The following is a 19,350-nucleotide window of genomic DNA, read 5'->3' as shown; positions in this document are numbered from 1 at the left end:
AAAGATCAAGGGAATTTGAAATAAGAGTCAGGCCGTGCCAAGCAAGTACATCAGGTTCTATAAATACAGAGGCAGTGCATCATTCAAAAGCCCCACAAAAATCAATACAAAATTGCCCTGCACAAACTCTCACAACTTGAGATCTTTTTCTTTTCCTTTTTCGCTGACACATCTTCCGTTGGCATCAACAGCACTGTGGAAGCAACCGGTGATATCTTAAGTCGGCATAGATAGCTCTGTCACCGTAGAGTCGGTCGGTCTCGCAGTATCTTCCGTTGGCATCAACAGCACTGCGGCGAGAACGGTCGATTGCCTATCCAAGTCTCGGTCGAGAAGGGTTTTCGAATCCTTGTTGGTCGAGGTCATCTCATTAGCCTTCTCGGCGAGGTGAGGTGTTACAGTTATTACATTCGGCACATTGTAAGCCGAATTCGGTTCGTGAACTTTGTAAGAAATAGCAGCCTTGTCTTCAGGCTCGAAAACCCAAGAGGCCGAGACGCGTTCCTTTCTCGGCCGCAATCGCAAGACGCAGAAGTCAGTAGCGCGACCCAACGCAGCATCATCAAATTTACTCCTCGGCCGACGAGTTGGCACGCCCCGCAATCACCGAAGGACGTAGTTAGCTTAGAATATATTCGGCCTGCGCGCCACGTAGGCTTTGTAATTTCTAGGGTCAACAGTATTATACGTGTATTATGAGCAAATTTAGTAGAAAAGAAAAGGTGTAACGTAGAATAGTTGGCCTGTTTTGCAAATACTGCAAAGTTGGATAAAATAACAAGTAGAAAAAGAAAAATGAAAAACATACGACGAAAGGTTTTATGGGGGGTTCAGTCCTCTTCCCTCCCTCTCCGTTTACAGCCTCCGCAGACAGCACAACCTGCTTCTCCCTGTTGCCCTTAACTTACCAGGTAACCCTAACCCTACCTTCTACCCCTAATACATAAATATACACGTACATATACATTAGCTCAGTTTGTGTCTCTGGAGCTAGCGACTTCACTTATCTGAAAACTCAAAGAAGTTCATTTTTTTCCTGGAATTTGTGTTTTCCTACTGTTAATTTCTGATAATTTATGAAAACAGAAGAAATAGATTAAATTGTTCGCTAAAGTTTTGAAATTGTTGGGAAGGGAATGTATTGCATGAATTAAATTGTTTCTGCTTTTTTTGTTTGTTTGTTTGTTTGTTTTCTTGTTATCAGATATGAAGTTTTTTACTTTCTTTGGTACCGCTTAGAGTAAAAAGGACCTATGTTACTGTTATTATTGTGCAACTTTACGAAGCCAGCTGCAAAATCCGCCATTCTTGTTCATGTTTTTTTTTCGGAATTTTAACGAAAGCTCCTGGTATTGTTCACTTTAACGAAAAACCATATTTTTACACTAAAAGTCAATCCTTGTACTATTCACTTTACCCTTTATTTTGTCCTTATCGTTAAAACTCAAAGTTTTCAAGCCATTTTCATTAGTTTTCCTTTTTTTTTTTAAGGAAAACTAATGAAAATGGCAAAGTGAATAGTACCAGTATTGACTTTTTAGTGTAAAAATGTGGTTTTTCATTAAAGTAAATAGTACCGGGAGCTTTTCGTTAAAGTTCTTTTTTTTTTATTGGAAAAACCTTTTGTTCAACTAATAGATAAGGGTTGGGTGTTATTATTGGGAATTTGTTTAAAATTCAAACTAGGACAGTGTTTTGGTTGAATTTAGAGCTGTTAAGTTCGGGTTTTTGTTGCAATTTGATATGAAAACGACGACAATAAGCACTTAAGCACATGTTCAAGTTGGGAAGGAACTCGAGTTGTGCATAGGATTTGAACAGAAAATTAGTAGTAGTTTGACCATGTCGTCTTACTTCAGTTTAGCTGAATTCAGAAGACAAGGCCTTAGTAGTAGTTTATTATAAAGTAGGACTATCGAGGTTAACGTCTGGAATTTGGTCGAGTGTTCTGTTAAAATGACTATTGTATTATTGTTTTTATTAAATTTGTCGTTTCCGTTTCATTCATTGTAGATAGCTAGATGGGATGAGATTATGTCCCTTCCTGTGCAGAGTCCGCCTGCACTGGAGTTTTCTTCTTCTGATCTTGTGTGGTCAAAGGTAGAAGGTTGGCGGGACAAGAAAGATAGAGTTGCTCTAATTCCGTTCCGTAGAGTTGACGATTTTCTGAGGGGTGAATCCTCTAATAAAGAATGTCCAACAAGATTTTATGTTGAAGCGAGGCAACGATGGCAGCCAAAGACGCCTTACAAACCAAAGGTTGATGGTATTCTTGAGTATATTCTGTAAGTTCCAGTTTTTGCCCTTGTCCATTTTAGCCAGCATTCCTGTATCCTATCAGCTTAAACTATCTTTTTTCAAATGTGTAGATATTGGTGCTGCTCCTTTGGTCCTGATGACCATAGGAAGGGTGGGCTTGTACGACCCAGCAGGATTAATGTCTCAAAGAAGAAAATGATGGTGGACCGAACACGAAGAGAGGTTGTACCTGCCACTTTATTGTGAAACAATTAATTGCTGAACCCTCAGTGGCGCTTATCATACATAGGGCTGGTTTGGTATTGATGTGCTTTGAAAAAAAGCTGCTGTGAGAATAAGCGGCTGTGAAATAAAGCCAGTAGAGTGTTTGGTAAACTTTTTTGTGAAAGTGCTTTTGGAAAAAAAAGCAGGATGATAGTGTGTCTTTTCATTAAAGGAGCACTGTAGCTCCGTGTGCTTTGAAAAAACTGGCTTTTTTTCAAAGCAGCAAATAGCAGCTTCAGCTTTTCCTTTGATTTTCAGCTTATTCTCACAGCAGCTTCCAAAATAAGCCCTTTTTTTTCAGTTTACCAAACACAAAAATGACCCTCAGCTTTTTTTCACAGTGGCTTTTTTTAAAATCACATCAATCCCAAACGGGGCCATAATCAGGACAAGCATGTAGATAGGAAAGGAGCGCCATGCCATGGTCCACAAGATAAGATGGCTACTGGAACAGGAGCTATGTTTGCCCCTTGTATCTTTGAGGATCTGCTTCTTTGTGTGCAATCTTTGTTCTATGTGAGGGTCTCTGTGGAGACTATAATGCAGAGACATAATGAATCTGTAGAGAAACAGGGTGGTCCATCTAATTGTGATGACCTTTTAACCCATAGGTTTGTTCGGAGGCAGGAGAGGGTCATTCGATGTTCTATTTATGAATTGGATGCTGATAATGCGATTAGCATTAGCATGTGGGTAGAAAACATCAGTCATGTTTTCTTCTATGAGGATTTCTCTGATGTGGACCCTTTCACTTCGGGCATTCAGACAGAGTGGCAGTTGCAACAGATGATTTGCTTCGGTAATCGCAGCCTTATAGCTTCTGATTCAAGGTTCGGAACAACCAATTTAAAGTCCGTTTAGTTTGTTTAACCTCTTATTATTAACTACAATTCTTAATAATAATGAGAAACTAAACATGTTCATGTTGCAACATTATTAGTATTCCGTTCATAGTCTCCTTGTATTTAATGAAGACAACAAGACCATTCCGGTGGCATGGATAGTGGCTCCAAAGTTTGGAAGTTCAAATGCCCATAAATGGATGAGAGCTCTTTACAATAGAGTTCAAACGAAAAACCCTGTTTGGTAGTTAGCTGGTTTCATAGTGGATGATCCTCTAGCTGATGTGCTCACCATCAGGTTGGTTGCTCAGTCCTCGTCCAACCTTCATACTGACAATTTTATTCACTAATGTTCTTTTTCGTTATACTCAGGGATGTATTTCAGTGTTCAGTGTTGATAAGCTTTTGGCGGGTTCGTCATGCATGGCATAAAAACTTGGTAAAGAAATGTGTGGACAATGAGATGCGAGCTACAATGTCAAGAAGGCTTCATCAGGCAATGGATAACATCTGTCAACAACGAGGAACCTAGCGTTTGTTTGAGGACTTCATAGAAAATATTCTTGATGAATCAGATTTTATGGATTACTTTAAGGCAACTCCTAGAATTGGTTAGTCACTATCATCTTTAGTAGAGGTATATATTGCCTTATGATATGAAGTAACAAGTATGTCTTTTAATTGGTTCTTATCTTTACAAATCTGCTTGTATGCCTATGTATGTATCTCTTAAGACCTGTGTGTGGGATACATAAAGGTCTACATATACATGCATACATCATGCTAATGAGTTATATGTATACAACAACGATAAGAAAGCCTTATCGCACTAAGTGTGGTTGTTTGCATGAATCCTAGAACTCATTGTGCTCAGTTTTGTGCCAAGTCTTCATATGCCGATATGCGAATGCTTAGCATGTAATAATATTTCTTTGTATAGATGGGAATATTTTATGTTTGTTTATACCATATTTAGGGCCTCGTATATTTGGGCCTTGGGCCTTGTATTTGGGCCTCACACTAAAGCCCATACTTTGTAAAAGAGGAGGAGCCCTTTATTCTATAAAAGGGGACTCCTCCCCTCATTCTAAGGGAGGCAAAAGAGCCAAGCCTAAGAAGGCTAAGAGAAGCTCTCATTACATTCAGGAGAGACCTCACACCACCGAGGCTCTCCTCTCCCTTCTCTTCTTTCTCTGGGGGACTTCCCCCAAACACTTGTATCCATACACTTACAGAGAAACAGAATCAACTACAGTGTGGACGTAGCCCAAACATTGGGGTGAACCACGATAAAATCCTTGTGTTCTTTGTGTTCTTCGTGTTCTTGAGCGTTTGTGCAGATTCACGGTCGGATTTACGTTGTTCCAAGACCGCCCTGGTTTTGTGCATCAACATTTGGCGCCGTCTGTGGGAATCGACACAAAAAACTATGTCGGTTCTCTTTCATTTTTTCACCTCCACCGTGAATCTGCAAAATCTTCAAGAACCCAAAACCTTACTCCTAGCAAAGTGTGCCATGATTGTTGTTCCTTGGAGCGAAATATTAACAATACGGAAAGGGTATAGTGGTCCAGTGCAGAAGACGAGACGCAGGCTTAGACTCGGACTCAGCCTCGGGATGACGATACCGCCATCGCTGACCTTGACACCGACGGTGGCTTCTCTTCTCTTGAGCGAATGTTATAGTGGGCCATAGGCCACTCCGATCACAATGGGCCATTGGTCACTCTGATCCCGTCCAATTGAAAGAGAAGACGCGAGATGTCGAGCGATTGTCTCCTGCCGACCTAAACGACCGCCGGCTAGAGATAAAGCAGCTCATGGACGAGCTGAAGAAGCCTTCGAACGCGCAGCTGATGCAGATTGCGATTGACGACTTGAGTAACTTCTCGCTGTCGTTGGAAGATCAGCACCGTGCTCTGGAGGAATTGGTGCTCCAGCAGATCCATTGAGCCTCTGGTTTCAGACTCTGCATCTGCCTCTACCTCTCAAACTCTTTCTTATTTCTCTCTCTCTCTACAAAACCCAGAAAGCAGAAAAATCACAAAAACCCAGAAAGATCCAAATCTCTGTCTCCTCCCTTCACTCTCTCTCTTTCTCTCTCTCTCTCTCTCTAATTCACAATTAATCTCTCTGCACCTACTACTTCCTAGATCTGAAAACTAGAGATGGAGAAAAACAAACAGCCTTATCAAATTGGTAACTTGTCAGAGAGGTTCTGAAAAGCTTCATTACAAAAGATTGAAAGAGAAAGAGCAAATGAAAAAAGAAAAGAAGGAAGAGAATAGAAGAATCGACTCCAACAATGGCTTCTTCTCCTCAGATTGTGAAGAAACCATTGTCTCTTCCCCAGTTATTGACCCGATTCAACAAACCCAGTAGCTGCCACCAGCACCATCCATGCCACCTACCCCCGTCAGATTTAAAGCAGCAAGCCGGCCCGAGCGGAGGAGAACCGGGTCCCAGCAGCAGCGACCCGAGCATGGCATGGCAGTTCCCACTTGCGGCTCAGCCGGAGATCATGAGAGCAGCAAGAGAGACGCTCTCCGCTCCCTGCTGCTGTCGACTCCCCCAAGGTCTAGATGGCTGCTCCTTGTTCCTCTCTGCCCAGCGAGAGTCCCATCCATGAGCCCAGATAGCAACGTTCACACTCGTCTCGGCCGATAGCAACGGAAAGGCAGCAGCAAAGTGGTGACATTTGGATACCGTGAGCCCACCGCAGTTCTCTCTCTACTTCTCTTGGACTCTCCTTGAACGCACACTGCAGCCCTTCCTTCCTCCCTTCCCGTGTCGGAAATCACCTACACAGCTTTTAAAGGAAGAGAAAACAAATGTGCTGATAAAGCTCAAAACGGGCCTCCACCTGGGCCAGTGGTTTTTCTAAGGCAAGCTATGGCCTCATCCGCCTCCGTGAAGAAAATAGTAGACGACCTTGCCGAATCCCGTATGCACCATGATCAACACACAGTGAGTGAGCTTCACAAACCTCAGAAGATGGTGAACAAACCATGGAAGATCATCATCACCGCCAATAATGGTATGCATGTGTCATCCTCACCGCCAACAATGGTATTGCTTCGTACAGCCGGTTTGCCAATGCTATGGGTTTTATGAGGACTGAAGCCTTGTCAGGCTGCACCCAGATTCTCAATAAATAGCAGGAGCTCGACAAGTAGATTCAAATCCATGGTTACCCAAGGTCAAGTCGTCACCAACAAAACAGCGATGGCCTGGGAACCCGATAAGCCTTTAGTGATCGAAGACGTACAGGTGGCTCCGCCGCAGGCTGGAGAGGTCCGGGTCAAGTTTCTGTGCAATTTTTTGATGGATTATATATTGCGGGAGCAGTACAGGGATCCTTGGAATGAGGTCAGAATTGGGAAACTACTTGAAGACCTTGATGCTTTAGCTAGAGCCATTACTGTAAAGCACTGTTGTGACGATGATGGCACAACAAGGCCACGATGATGCTTTGTCACTCCCATTGAGAAGATGCCCACTGCATAACACTTTCAGATCCCCAGCAGCAGATGACAGCACAAAAAGCAAAAGAGCAAAGTAGTGGGAAACAAAGTGAAAGAAAAAAAGCAAAAGGAAAAGATGCTTTTACAAACGGTATCTTCTTGCTTTTACAAACATGAGCTGTCTACTTTCCAAAGCGGAAAGGAACAGCGTCACCAAGTGGAAGCCAAATCTCTGGCAACGCAAAGACAGAAACAGAGAGAATGTTGTAGAAAAACACAAGCAACAACAAGGACCCGTACTGCAAAAGCAAGGAATAAACACCTCATCAGAGTGATGTGGTTTACTTTCCTTATTTTTGAATGATGTAATCTATTTTTCGCATCTTTCGAAAACATTTGTATAAACCCCATCAGAGGGTAGTAATACTAAAAAAAAAAAAAAAAAAAAAAAAGGGCTGGCATGTGGTGGAGAGCGAAGGCCCATAAGCCATTTAAGCCACCAACCAGATGATGAAATGTACAACCCGTACTCTAATTTGGCAACTAGCCATTTATGCCACCAACCAGGTGATGAAATGTACAACCCGTACTTTCCTTCATGCCACCAACCAGGTGATCAAAAGTACGTCCAGTACTTCTAAAAAAATTATTCGGCAACCCGCCGCTATTACCACCAACTAAGTGATGAAATGTACAACCCGTACTCTAATATCATTTGGCAACTAGCCATTCATGCCACCAACCAGATGATGAGATGTACAACCCGTGCTCTATTTGACAACTAGCCATTCATGCCACCAACCAGGTGATGAGATGTACAACTCGTACGCTAATTTGGCAACTAGCCATTCATGCCACCAACCAGGTGATGAAATGTACAACCCGTACTCTCCTTCATGCCACCAACCAGGTGATCAAAAGTACACCTAGTACTCCAAATTATACATGAGCATTACTCATGTCATTCATACATAAACATTCATGAGCATCACTCATATCAATCATATATAAACATTCATGAGCATCACTCATGTCAACATTCATGAGCATCACTCATAACAACATCCATGAGCATCACTCATGTCAATCAACATAAACATTCATGAGCATCACTCATGTCAATCAGCTTCAAAAGCTTCATTTACAGAGCTCTAGCTTTAAAGCTTCACTTGCAAAGCTTCACCTACAAAGCTTCAGTGCAGGGTATACAAATACCGCCTCCGAACAACCGCCACTTCGGCCCATACATGGATTCAATTTGAAGTCTCGAGCCAACAGACTCTCTTGACTGAAGACTTGGGGGACTACTGTTTATACCATATTTAGGGCCTCGTATATTTGGGCCTTGGGCCTTGTATTTGGGCCTCACACTAAAGCCCATACTTTGTAAAAGAGGAGGAGCCCCTTATTCTATAAAAGGGGACTCCTCCCCTCATTCTAAGGGAGGCAAAGGAGCCAAGCCTAAGAAAGCTAAGAGAAGCTCTCATTACATTCAGGAGAGACCTTACACCACCGAGGCTCTCCTCTCCCTTCTCTTCTTTCTCTGGGGGACTTCCCCCAAACACTTGTATCCATACACTTACAGAGAAACAGAATCAACTACAGTGTGGACGTAGCCCAAACATTGGGGTGAACCACGATAAAATCCTTGTGTTGTTTGTGTTCTTCGTGTTCTTGAGCGTTTGTGCAGATTCACGGTCGGATTTACGTTGTTCCAAGACCGCCCTGGTTTTGTGCATCAACAATGTTAATAATTGGGCTGCCAAATTTAAGGCAATCTTTATGTGGCAGAAGATCGGTGTATTGCGTGGGATGAAGATCAAACTTGGTCTTGCAGATAGTGTCGTTTTTCGCTTTCATTCACTCCCTTCTCTTTAAATAGGAACCTTTTTGGTTATGCTTTATGTGAAATCTCGTTCCCAAATTTTACGTATTTCGTATTTACACAAATTTATTTTGTTTCCGTTAATTTTAGAATTAGTTATTTAGTTACAAAATTTGAATTTGTAATTAATAATTTTAATATGTTGACCTTTCGGGGTTATATTTAGTATTTTCGAATAGAGCTCGGTCCTACGGATGCTCAGGCAAAAACCGTTTGTTAAACGGAGTTCAAACGAAGGGTTTACATAACTTTAAAGTTGAAGGGTAGTTGGTAATAATATTCTGGAACATTTAGAGGATTTTAAAATTTTCTTGTGGTGGGGTTCTGGGGACGCACTCTCTCACCTCTTCCCGACTCTCCCACTCATTTGGGGAACTCTCCAGAACTCTCTCAATTGATCCTTCACTTCCCTTCCTCATACAACACAGAGAAGGCCGACAAGGAGTCGAAGCCGCGTTGGCCGGCAAACCCAAATCACCAAACTATCATCACCATAATTCCCATCTCGTCATGAACTCCTCCCTTGTCCCTGTTTTTTGAAAAATGAAATTGAGATAACGAGTCCCTGTTTTTGAAAAATGAAATTGAGATAACGAATCGAGAAGCTCCAACGAGGCCCGACTTTTCCAACGAGTGTCTACCATTTTCCGGCAAAGCGTGTGTTTTGGTTGAGGAATGGAGAACATGATGGCCAGACGTTGCAAATAGGAGCAACATCTTTGTCTGGTCAATTGACTCTTGTGCAACGAGATACAAAATGGGTGAACTGGAACAATGATTGAGGTTGTGCTTGCAAACAATGGAACAACGAGTTAACTTGCAAGATGGTGAGCCTCATTCTCCTTTCATCTCCTCATCTTTGTAATATGTCTTATTCTTTCTTTATTAATGTATAGAAACAAGAAAAGGTACATACTTTTATTTTATTGAATTGTTTGTAGTCTTTGGCTAAAAGGGAAGAATTAGGCATGATATAGGCACGCTAACACATTGAAATAGAAGTTAAATATGATTCCTTGATAGTTTGGAAGTGCCTGAAATTGTAAATTTGATTGGACGAGTATGGGTTCTAAATTACATGAAACTTAATCATTTTGCAGAGAGAAACTTTGTTTCATGTAGCCTATTTTGGCTCTTGATTCCCATGTCCTTGTGAGTTCCTTTTGATCTAATATTATGTGTTTTGAAAATAAACATGTCTATGATCAAAGCCCATCTGATTTCACTTAATTGCGTTGAGTTTTGATAGATCAAAATCATTTCCAAAGTTGAGTCACAGGGCTGCCAGGCAGCAGCAAGTTCTGTATTTCCAGTTTTGGAACTCCACTTTATAGTTGAAATAACTTACAATTCAGAGTTCCGTTCTCTACCAATATTATATGATTTCAAAGTACACAAAACAAGCCTCCAAAAACCATTTAAGTTTGTACCATTTGGTTCAGGTTTAAGCGTTCAAAGTGAGCTTAAACTTGGTTGATCGAAGCAGTTTTTATGCAACTTTTGTGGAGAAAATGAGTGCAATTTCTACATTATTCAATTCTTCTCTGAGTTTTTCCTTTGAAGTACTTTTGCTTTGTACTAGTATCGTTATTTGAAGTATATATTGTACTAAAATAATGTCTATGTTACATGTTAAACAAAGGGATATATAATATTACTTTGGCTGCTAGTTGATTTATTTCAAATGGAAGAAAGGATCAAGGAATAAACTACTTCACTTGTGATCAACCTGTAGTTTGCATATATGGGTAAGCATCCCAAATTTCTTTATTCTTCTAATGACTAATTATACGTTGTTATATACATAATTAATATGGTTTATGGTTCAGAAAAGTAGAACGCATGAATTAGAGTGCAACCCGATGGCTCCATCTATTTTGGTTCATTGCTTTTATATGTACAACATGATAGGTGATTAGTATAATAGGTATTTACGGTAAGGATTTTATACCTCTTGGTTTTCATGTATGGAGGTCGATATACAAAAGGATGTATAAGGCATCTGGTTATCATTTAATTAATTTCAAAGGATTGTGACACGCTCCGATCCCGATATTCTCCGAATACCAGGATAGGCATGTGCTGGCCGACACCCGAGGGTGACGAAAGCCATTTATCGAGTGCAAATGCTGAAAACAAGGGATGGATAAGACTTATAAATGTAAAAGAATAATGAATATGCATTTAAGGAACATGTTCAAAGCACACATCTAATCTAGAACACTAAAAGAATTAATATAAAAATTGAATGAACAAGGGAGTGGGTCCTACACCAAGGGGATTCGAAGATGTCGATGTTGAAGTGCCTGGACGTCGGGATTGTATGCCTCGATTCTAAGTCCTGAAGGGGGCACAAAACAAATATGAGTGGACCAAGTTGATATATATATATATAATAAAACAGTTATCAACGTACTAACTCCCAAGTTTTATGAAAACACATATATAGTGATAAACATAGGTTTTTCGAAACCTAGCATGCCGTGTAATGTCTCAAATCATAACTTGTATATATAATAATCACTAGTGAATGTCCAATATAACCCCAGGCCCTATGCTGACTCCTCGTCTCTGAGAAGACAGTCAGAGGAAAACACACTACAAGCCCCATGCTGGCTTCCCGTCCCTGTGCTAAATAGTCAGAGGAAACACACTCCAGGCCCTATGCCAAAATCAAACCGTCGCCCGGGAAGGACCGGAATCTATCCCTACGTCCCGTAGCGGAATAAGGACCACTAGGTAAGTACATAACCATTGAACACATATATATTGAAAAGCAACTTCATAGTATAAAGTCATCCATCATCTATACTATAAAGAGGTGTTCGAAACATGTTCTAAACAGTGTTCTAAAAATCGGCCTAGGCGGCGCCTAGGCGCTGGGCGGTGGCCGGCCGCGGGGATTAACTCAAAATCGGGACAGGGATTAGGCGGCCGCTGAGACGGCCTGGGCGGTCCTTGGGCGGCCTAGGCGGGCGACTGAATGGCCTAGGCGGTCCAAGAATTTCAGTTCTGTAAGATCAGCTGCATTCAAGCATTTCTGGGTTTCTTCAGGTTCTTGGTTTGGTGAAGAGGAGAAGATGAACACGAAGATGATGACTTTCTCTCTCTTTTTTTTTCATACCACGTGACCACTTTACATACTTGTCTTATTTAATTTTTTTTTCCTTAGTTTCTCTCCAATCACAATTGGACAGCTAACATCAAATGGCTTGCTTTTTGTAAATAGTCTCATAGGCTGTCAGTCACTTAGTTATCTTTCTCATAAAAAGTGATGGGCTGTCAGCCGATAATGTCATGGCAGAGTCCTATCTTTATGAGTCCTAGTGTGCCCTTTCCACATCTAGATATTTGACACTATTATTTCGCTTTAAATTCAACATATTAATCTCTAAAAAAATATTTTGTAAATCATTATGAACCATCCATATTGATATCATAATTTTCTCTTCATTATGAATCACCCAACCCACTACGTGGGATTTTTACTTTTATTTATTTTAAAATTAGATATAATCATTCAAAATATCTTAGATTATATGGTATATATGCTTAATGTGTTTTTAAATTTTGGACTTGTTTGATTTTTTTTTGTATTTTATCATTCTTTTATTATCTTATCAATGAATTTCATAAAAGTATAATTTTTTATAAGTGTCAATATGCACTTATTTAGAAGATAAACAAGAAATTTACCTAAATCCGCCTAGGCCGCCTAGGCGCTAGCCCACCGCCCGACTAGCGCCTAGCGTTTTTTAGAACCTTGGTTCTAAATATCATATCGTCATCCATCATATATTGTATAAGAACACGGGTTATAGGAAAAGTAGTAGTAATTCAAACTAGCCTCAGTAAGCATGTTATCTCAAAGGGTTCATAAAACATACTTGTGATATCATGCTTTTCATGTCCTGGAGGCGGGGTATGTTAGATGTAAGAGTATTTGATGACGTCATGTATCGATCCTGGACGTAGGTTGGGATTGGGGCGTGACACTTTTTCTTGAATAACTCATACCAGAAAAATGTCTTTTGACTTAGGGATGTGGATCTCTGTACTACAAAATCATCCTCTTGCTAACCAGGAAACCTCTGTGGCAATGGAGTTCTACCACAACCAACTAAAGCTTAGGTTATTGAACAAGAAGAAACCTAGCGTGTACAAATGAGCTGATTGGTTGGTTGATAAGTTGGGTACAAAAGTGCATTCCTACTTCTGGCTTGATGAATATTCTGAGAATGATGATTTGGCACGATATTGGAAAGATGAGTGGGCGAGTGGTTTAACATCTTGGCGTAAAGTTTTGAAGATTCCTGACTGCAATATTGTCATAGAAGGTGACGTGCAAAAGTTATTGACGAGTTCGACCAAGACAGGGCTTATGTTGTTTGGAACCCTGATTCGCAGTTCGGTATTTGCAACTGTCGTTGGGCAGAAATGGGCAACCTGTGTGCACATATACTCAAAGTTATTAATATCTGCCGGAAAAGGTCGTCTACACCATCTATCAGCCTGTTGCAGTACCACAAGGCCTTGATTGATATGTTGTATTGCCCGCCTCATGATTCTTTGATTCGTGATCATGCTGTTTCTTTAGCAGTCTTTGTACAGAAGCAATTAAGTGGACTAGTTAATTTGGAAAGCAATGGTACCACAATGGATGTGGCATCTTTAGCCAATCGAGATCAAGAATTAGGAAATGAGGATCCAATAAATGAGGATGTATTATCTCCAAATGCGAGTAACTGTGGGGATCGAGACGTAGTTATTGAGAGTTTCTATTTTTCTTTTGAGTGAGAGAAGCTTTAATTTGGGTTCACAATTGTTCCTTTTGTAGATTTTCGAAATAGGACTGAACTTCCAAAAGGCACTTAAGGCTCTGGAATTTTTTGTTTGTTATGCTTTTGTTATATTAGGTTCTAAATTGCGCAAACCATTTCTTTAATTAGAGAAAATTAAGCACAATCCTGCTTATATACATATTGTTATTTTAATTTTTAAGAAACAATTTTGTTAGTCTTTTCTAAGAGAAATGATAATAAGAAACTGCAATTTACTTTTGGGTTTCATTCTTTACTGATTTCTGAGTTTATGCCTGAGTCATAATCTATTCTAATTGCAAGCTAAGCAAAAGGAGGAAAGGTTTAGAGAGTTATGTGTACATTGTGTTTTCATCAATACTTTCTCAGAATGTGTCTTCATTGTTGGTTTCTGTTTGGCTCTAGAGAAACTGTACGAAAACGAGTAGAAATTTTTTTTCGAATCTTTTAACAGCCATTTGTTTCCCATATATAATTGTGCAATATTGAAAACCCACAAACGTGAAATGGGTTTTAGGTTGTTTATTGAAAGGGAGCTTTAATAAAAAGGGCTTGAACTAAGTTTATTTTAACCAAAAACCATCATAGAACAAAGTAAAACCCACCAAACCAACAGACAGCTCGACCACCAGCCAGTCACTTATGGGCTCTCCTTTGGCCCTCATCCTCCTCCTCCTCCTCCTCCTCTTCATTTCGTTGAGTACTACAACTTTCCTTTTTGAATCACCATATTTCGTTGAGTATTGAGGAAGTTATATCGATTTGAATCTTACCTAGTTTCCGGCGACCTCCAAGGCTTTCGAGGCATTTTCCGGCCAAACCATGGTGAGTTAGCCATCGTGCAAGGTACCATTCTCTTCGTCTCTTCGAGAACTACGATTTTCGTTTTTGAATCACTCGATTTCGTTAAGTATTGAAGAAGTTATATCATTTTGAATCTTACCCAGTTTCCGGCGACCTCCGAGGCTTTAGAGATGTTTTCCGGCCAAACCATGGTGAGTTAGCCATTGTGCGAGGTACCATTCTCTTCGTCTCTTCGAGAACTACGATTTTCGTTTTTAAATCACTCGAGTTCGTTGAGTATTGACAAAGTTATGAGCGTTTAAAGTTTGTCCAATTTTCCAGCCGAAATCTGGCCTTCCCTTCCGTTTAGCTTTGGCGAGCAGCAACCACACCAAACCCTTTGGCCCGTGCACAAACAAACACTGTATCTGGAAAGAAAAGAACCAAAATCCAGAAATAGTGACTTTCTAGAAACAGTGACTTAGATTCCAGAAACAGTATTACTTAAAATCCAGAAACAGTTTATTTTTACATTCCAGAAACAGTGACTTAAATTCTATAAACAGTAATTTAAATTTCATAAACAGTGACTTAAATTCCAGAAATAGTGATTTAAATTCCATAAACAGTGACTTAAATTCCAGAAACATTAACTTAAATTTCATAAACATTGACTTAAATTCCAGAAACAGTGTTACTTAAAATCCAGAAACAGTTTATTTTTACATTCCAGAAACAGTACTACAACTTTCCCTTTTGAATCACCCTATTTCGTTGAGTATTGAAGAAGTTATATCCATTTGAATCTTACCCAGTTTCCGACGATCTTTGAGGCTTTTGAGACGTTTTCCGGCTAAACCACGGCGAGTTAGCCATCGTACAAGATACCATTCTCTTCGTCTCTTCGAGAACTATGATTTTCGTTTTTGAATCACTCAATTTCGTTGAGTATTGACAAAGTTATATCATTTTGAATCTTACCCAGTTTCCGGCGACCTTCGAAGCTTTCAAGGTGTTTTATGGCCAAACCATGGCAAGTTAGCCATCGTGCGAGGTACCATTCTCTTCGTCTCTTCGAGAACTACCATTTTCGTTTTTGAATCACTCGATTTTGTTGAATATTGACAAAGTTATGAGCGTTTAAAATTTGTCCAACTTTCCGGCCGAAATCCGGCCTTCCCTTCCGTTTAGCTTATAACATGGCTTTTTTATTAAAACTAAAACTTTTCAAGCCCTTTTCATTAATTTTCTTTTATTGAAATGGGTATTTTGTTTTATTTTTCTCAGCCTAAAAATTGAAATAAATATGATCTTTTCACTATTGCTTCTTCTTCCAAGTTTTTTTTCTTCACATAATATAAAATAGAAATAAATATTTTGCTTCCCTTTTTCTAATATTTTGCAGCAAAAAAAAGCATTATTTTGTTGGTGCTGCTTATTTAGTGAAGCGACGGTTTCGTATTGTGAATTGTCTTTGTGTGTTTATCACTTTATTCTTTATGGTTTTCAGTTTCCTAAATGAAGTTTGACATGTATGGAATTTGACAATTTATAACTATAGGCTTCATTCTCGCCCTGGACACCTATTTTGTTTCTTATTGTTGATAGAGTAGTATATAAATTTGCACTATATATCTATATATATATATTAATTATTTTTTCTTTTTTTTTAGAACTTCTACATGTGTTAAACAATTTTCAATCCCAAAGCAACGCGTGGGCACCTTTGCTAGTATTTACTAAAAGAGTAACTTTTAGGTTAATTCCCATGATTCCTAGCAGACTCAAAACACTGTTTTGTTCTTCCGTTTTTGCCCTCTCTTATTTTTTGTTATTTCATGTGTGCCTATGTTATCCACATTGATGGTGGATATCTCTCGAACTCTCACATTCCCGCGTGCTTATTTCGATTTCCTCTGGGATTGCCGACTGCAAAAGGAGCTCAATCTCCTCCTCACCGACTCTCCACCTCTTCTTTCATGCACCACTCTGAATCGAATCACTAGCTCTATCTCTCTCTCTCTCTCCAACACATCCCATTCTGATTCCCCCCAATCCCATTCCTGATGGCAACCAAGCCCAAAATCCTCTTCATCGGCAGCACCGGAAAGTTTATCGTCGAGGCCAGCGCCAAGGCCGGCCACCCCACCTACTTTCTGATCCGAGAAACTATCTCTCCAACCCGGCAAAGTCCAAAGTCCTCGAGAACTTCAAGGATTTGGGCTGAAATATTTGGTTTTTCCTCATTCTCTATTTTCGTTAAATTTCTCGGTTTTTTTTGTATGATTTTATCTGGAATTTAGTAATTTTTGTGTAGGTTTTGTACAACCTCTTTCTCTATTTTCGTTAAATTTCTGGAATTTTTTGTATAATTTTATGAAGCGTTTAATTTTTTTTTTATTAATTAAATTACAAATAAGTATCAATGGCCTTCGTTTGGTACCAATCAATCAAGTGAGAGATGTGTTGTCTGAATGTTTGATTTTGCTTGAATCAGTCTCTTCAAGTAGGAGAAAGAGAAGGATCCGAATGGGAGCAAGGCACGACATGGAACAAGCAAGCTCATGAGAATGTTAACGTTCAAGGGACTCGGGGGAGGGTGACTGATCATCTGAAAAAACTGAGGTATATGGTTTTTCTCTTCGAATTCCATAAACATGCATGTATTTACATCTAATATTATCGATACAAGGAATCAAATAATTAAAATTTGACCTAGAAAAATATTAGTTAAGTAAGCCGGCTCGCAAGTGTGTGCAGTGCACATATAATATGTTCAATTTCTTGAAAACAGTCTTTATTTCGCAGATTAAACTGAGAAATTTGAAAATCCTTGTTCAAGATTTTGCTTGAAATCGTGGTTTGGGATTAAATAGCAGGGTCAGATCCAGTACTCCGAGAAGTACTTTGATGATATCTACGAGTACAGGTATGCTGCTTTCTGTTTCGTTTTCTTTCGATTTTTCTTCATTTTTTATGAACTTTTTGTTTGTTTTCAATGTTGGTACAGGCATGTGGCTAAACTGCTCCCAAAAAATGGGCTTCTCTGCTAGGTAATTTATTCTCTCTAAGGTAATTTATTAGGGTTTTCACTTTCTTTGATTGTAATATGTCCTTTTGAGAAATGCTTTGAGATTTGTTTGTGTTATTTTGGGTTTTGTGTAATCTTGGAATCTTTCCTTTTTCTTTAGTGAGATTTGGGCTTCTCGGTTTCGTTTACAGTTCTTTTGAGTGTCCATGAATTTTCAACGTTGGGTTTCTGTGGATTTTGTTATTTGAAGAGGGAAACTATGGATTGGTTTGTTACTTGGTACATACGTTTATATGCATCAAATTATAAACATTCCCTCCTACTCAAATGTTCAAATGTATTCATTTATGTATGTTTGCACATTCACTTTCATAGACGTGTGTTAACTGCCATATATACAATACAACCATTTAGATTTGGTTAAATGAATAATGTACATATACAAATCGGTCATTTCACACATATAGATTGATAGTTAGATTGAATCAAAATTTCGTGAATCGGTCATACAATTTATGTGATTTCTATGCGGGAATGCTGGTGGATGCCTTATTTAATTTCCAAGAAATTGAAGCTGAGAATATGGTATTTTCCTTTTGCTATGGAGAATAGTGGATTCTGTGGTGCAGTAAATATGAGGCCCAATAAAAGTGTTTTTTTACTTCTCTCTTATATTCATCTGTTTTCAATATCGGATTGGATTTGCATTAAGGGTTTTGTTAATCTGATATTATTGATAAAATACTATAAAACCCACATGAACTTAAGCACTTTTAGGGGTTTGTTCTGCTTTGGGTTCACTTAATATTCATACATGTTTATGTTTTTATTTTTTAAGTGTATGTTTTTAAGTTTTTTTCTTGTTCTGTGTAAGAATGTGTCCAACATGGTTTCTTTTTCACACATCCTTTCAATAATTTAGATTGATTTCACCCCTAATCCATTGACAGTTACTTTGTATACATTAGGGATGGGTCTTCTTCTTCAGCTTAGTGGGCACCGTACCTTTAGCAGAGCGTCTAGGTAATGCGGCTGAGGAAGTGCTAGCTTTTTGTTTTTAGCATTAAGTTCCCTTAACTTTGCTAAGGCTAATTCTTAAGTTTTTCATTGTTCTCTTAACTTTATGTTTTTTATTTTTGTAAATACCATTTAGTAATTTACTATAATCTGATTGCTTTATCATTTGACACTCAATAATTTCTCCAGGGCATCGCATGTTCAACTTAACATCACAAGTAAATTGCATTGGTTCTTTCCATTGAATTTGTGCTTTGGCCTTGCTTAACTGAAGTCCTTCTCGAGAGACTTGGAGCACCAGATTGTCCTGTAAGTAGTACTTCAATTCTTTCTTCTTTTTGCAGAAATAATGCATTTAAGCACTTGAACTGTTAATTGATCCATTTGCATGTTGCAGTACTTTATGAATACTCAAAGATGCAAATTTGTATGAGGTGCAAGTTTAATCATCCAAAGGACAAAGTGAGTATACCATAGTACTGCAACTTTCCATAAAGTGGTTCCAGTGATATAGTTTCGTATATAATACTCATACACTCTCTTTTACTAATTTTTGTTACACAATCAATCACTCACATGTCATACTATTCATAGAGCGGTGCAAAGAATTCAAAGAGCTTCATTCTTGCTCTACTTCGAATCGAAACCAAATCCTGCGTATCCAAATTTTGTCACCCTTTCATTCCCCCCTCCTCCACCTCTTCATCCTTGCTCTACCGCGAATCGAAACCAAAAAGTTGCTCATCCAAATCAATTTCGGTTCACTCAAATCCTTAGAACCCTAAAACCCAAATTTCTCCAGATCATTCCAAAATTCAACGGCAAACACAAAACCCAGATCCCTAAACTCACTCGATAACGTGTCAAAGGTTCGGCATCCGGTTCTCTCACGTGGCTCCCGTTGGATCCAGTGTGCTTTTGCTGCTGCCAATCTACAGGTAAAGCTTAAATTTATATACAATTTTTTTTTCTTGATTGGAATTTG

The 19,350-nt window shown here is 39.2% G+C and overlaps 2 protein-coding genes across 7 annotated transcripts; both read left to right on the top strand.

The window, feature by feature from the left end:
- The first annotated feature begins 810 nt into the window (after window positions 1–810).
- On the top strand, window positions 811–19,179 carry LOC103405921 (uncharacterized). 6 transcript variants are annotated; one of them, XM_070817028.1, is made up of 8 exons: window positions 3,080–3,353; window positions 3,464–3,663; window positions 3,738–3,976; window positions 16,815–16,942; window positions 17,194–17,246; window positions 17,328–17,370; window positions 18,555–18,674; window positions 18,763–19,179. In XM_070817028.1, the coding sequence occupies exons 3-7, from the start codon at window positions 3,932–3,934 to the stop codon at window positions 18,631–18,633; spliced, it is 348 nt and encodes a 115-aa protein (XP_070673129.1). In that variant the 5' UTR covers window positions 3,080–3,353; window positions 3,464–3,663; window positions 3,738–3,931; the 3' UTR covers window positions 18,634–18,674; window positions 18,763–19,179. The 6 variants fall into 6 exon arrangements, 1 of the variants encoding a protein (XP_070673129.1); XR_003770629.2 differs by lacking the exons at window positions 3,080–3,353; window positions 3,464–3,663; window positions 3,738–3,976 and adding exons at window positions 16,253–16,552; window positions 18,317–18,371 and having other exon boundaries at window positions 17,126–17,246; window positions 18,763–18,827; window positions 18,960–19,179; XR_011577974.1 differs by lacking the exons at window positions 3,080–3,353; window positions 3,464–3,663; window positions 3,738–3,976 and adding exons at window positions 16,253–16,552; window positions 18,317–18,371 and having other exon boundaries at window positions 17,126–17,246; window positions 17,328–17,389; window positions 18,763–18,827; window positions 18,960–19,179.
- Window positions 2,962–3,897, top strand: LOC139193494 (uncharacterized). The gene is made up of 2 exons (XM_070816524.1): window positions 2,962–3,353; window positions 3,738–3,897. Exons 1-2 carry the CDS (start codon window positions 2,962–2,964, stop codon window positions 3,895–3,897), a joined length of 552 nt encoding a protein of 183 aa, XP_070672625.1.
- Window positions 19,180–19,350: the final 171 nt, after the last annotated feature.

The sequence above is a fragment of the Malus domestica genome, chromosome 17 (assembly GCF_042453785.1).
Source record: "Malus domestica chromosome 17, GDT2T_hap1".
Classification (NCBI taxonomy): Eukaryota; Viridiplantae; Streptophyta; class Magnoliopsida; order Rosales; family Rosaceae; genus Malus; species Malus domestica.
Note: the sequence above shows the minus strand (reverse complement) of the source record. Positions and strands in the feature narration are given on the sequence as shown.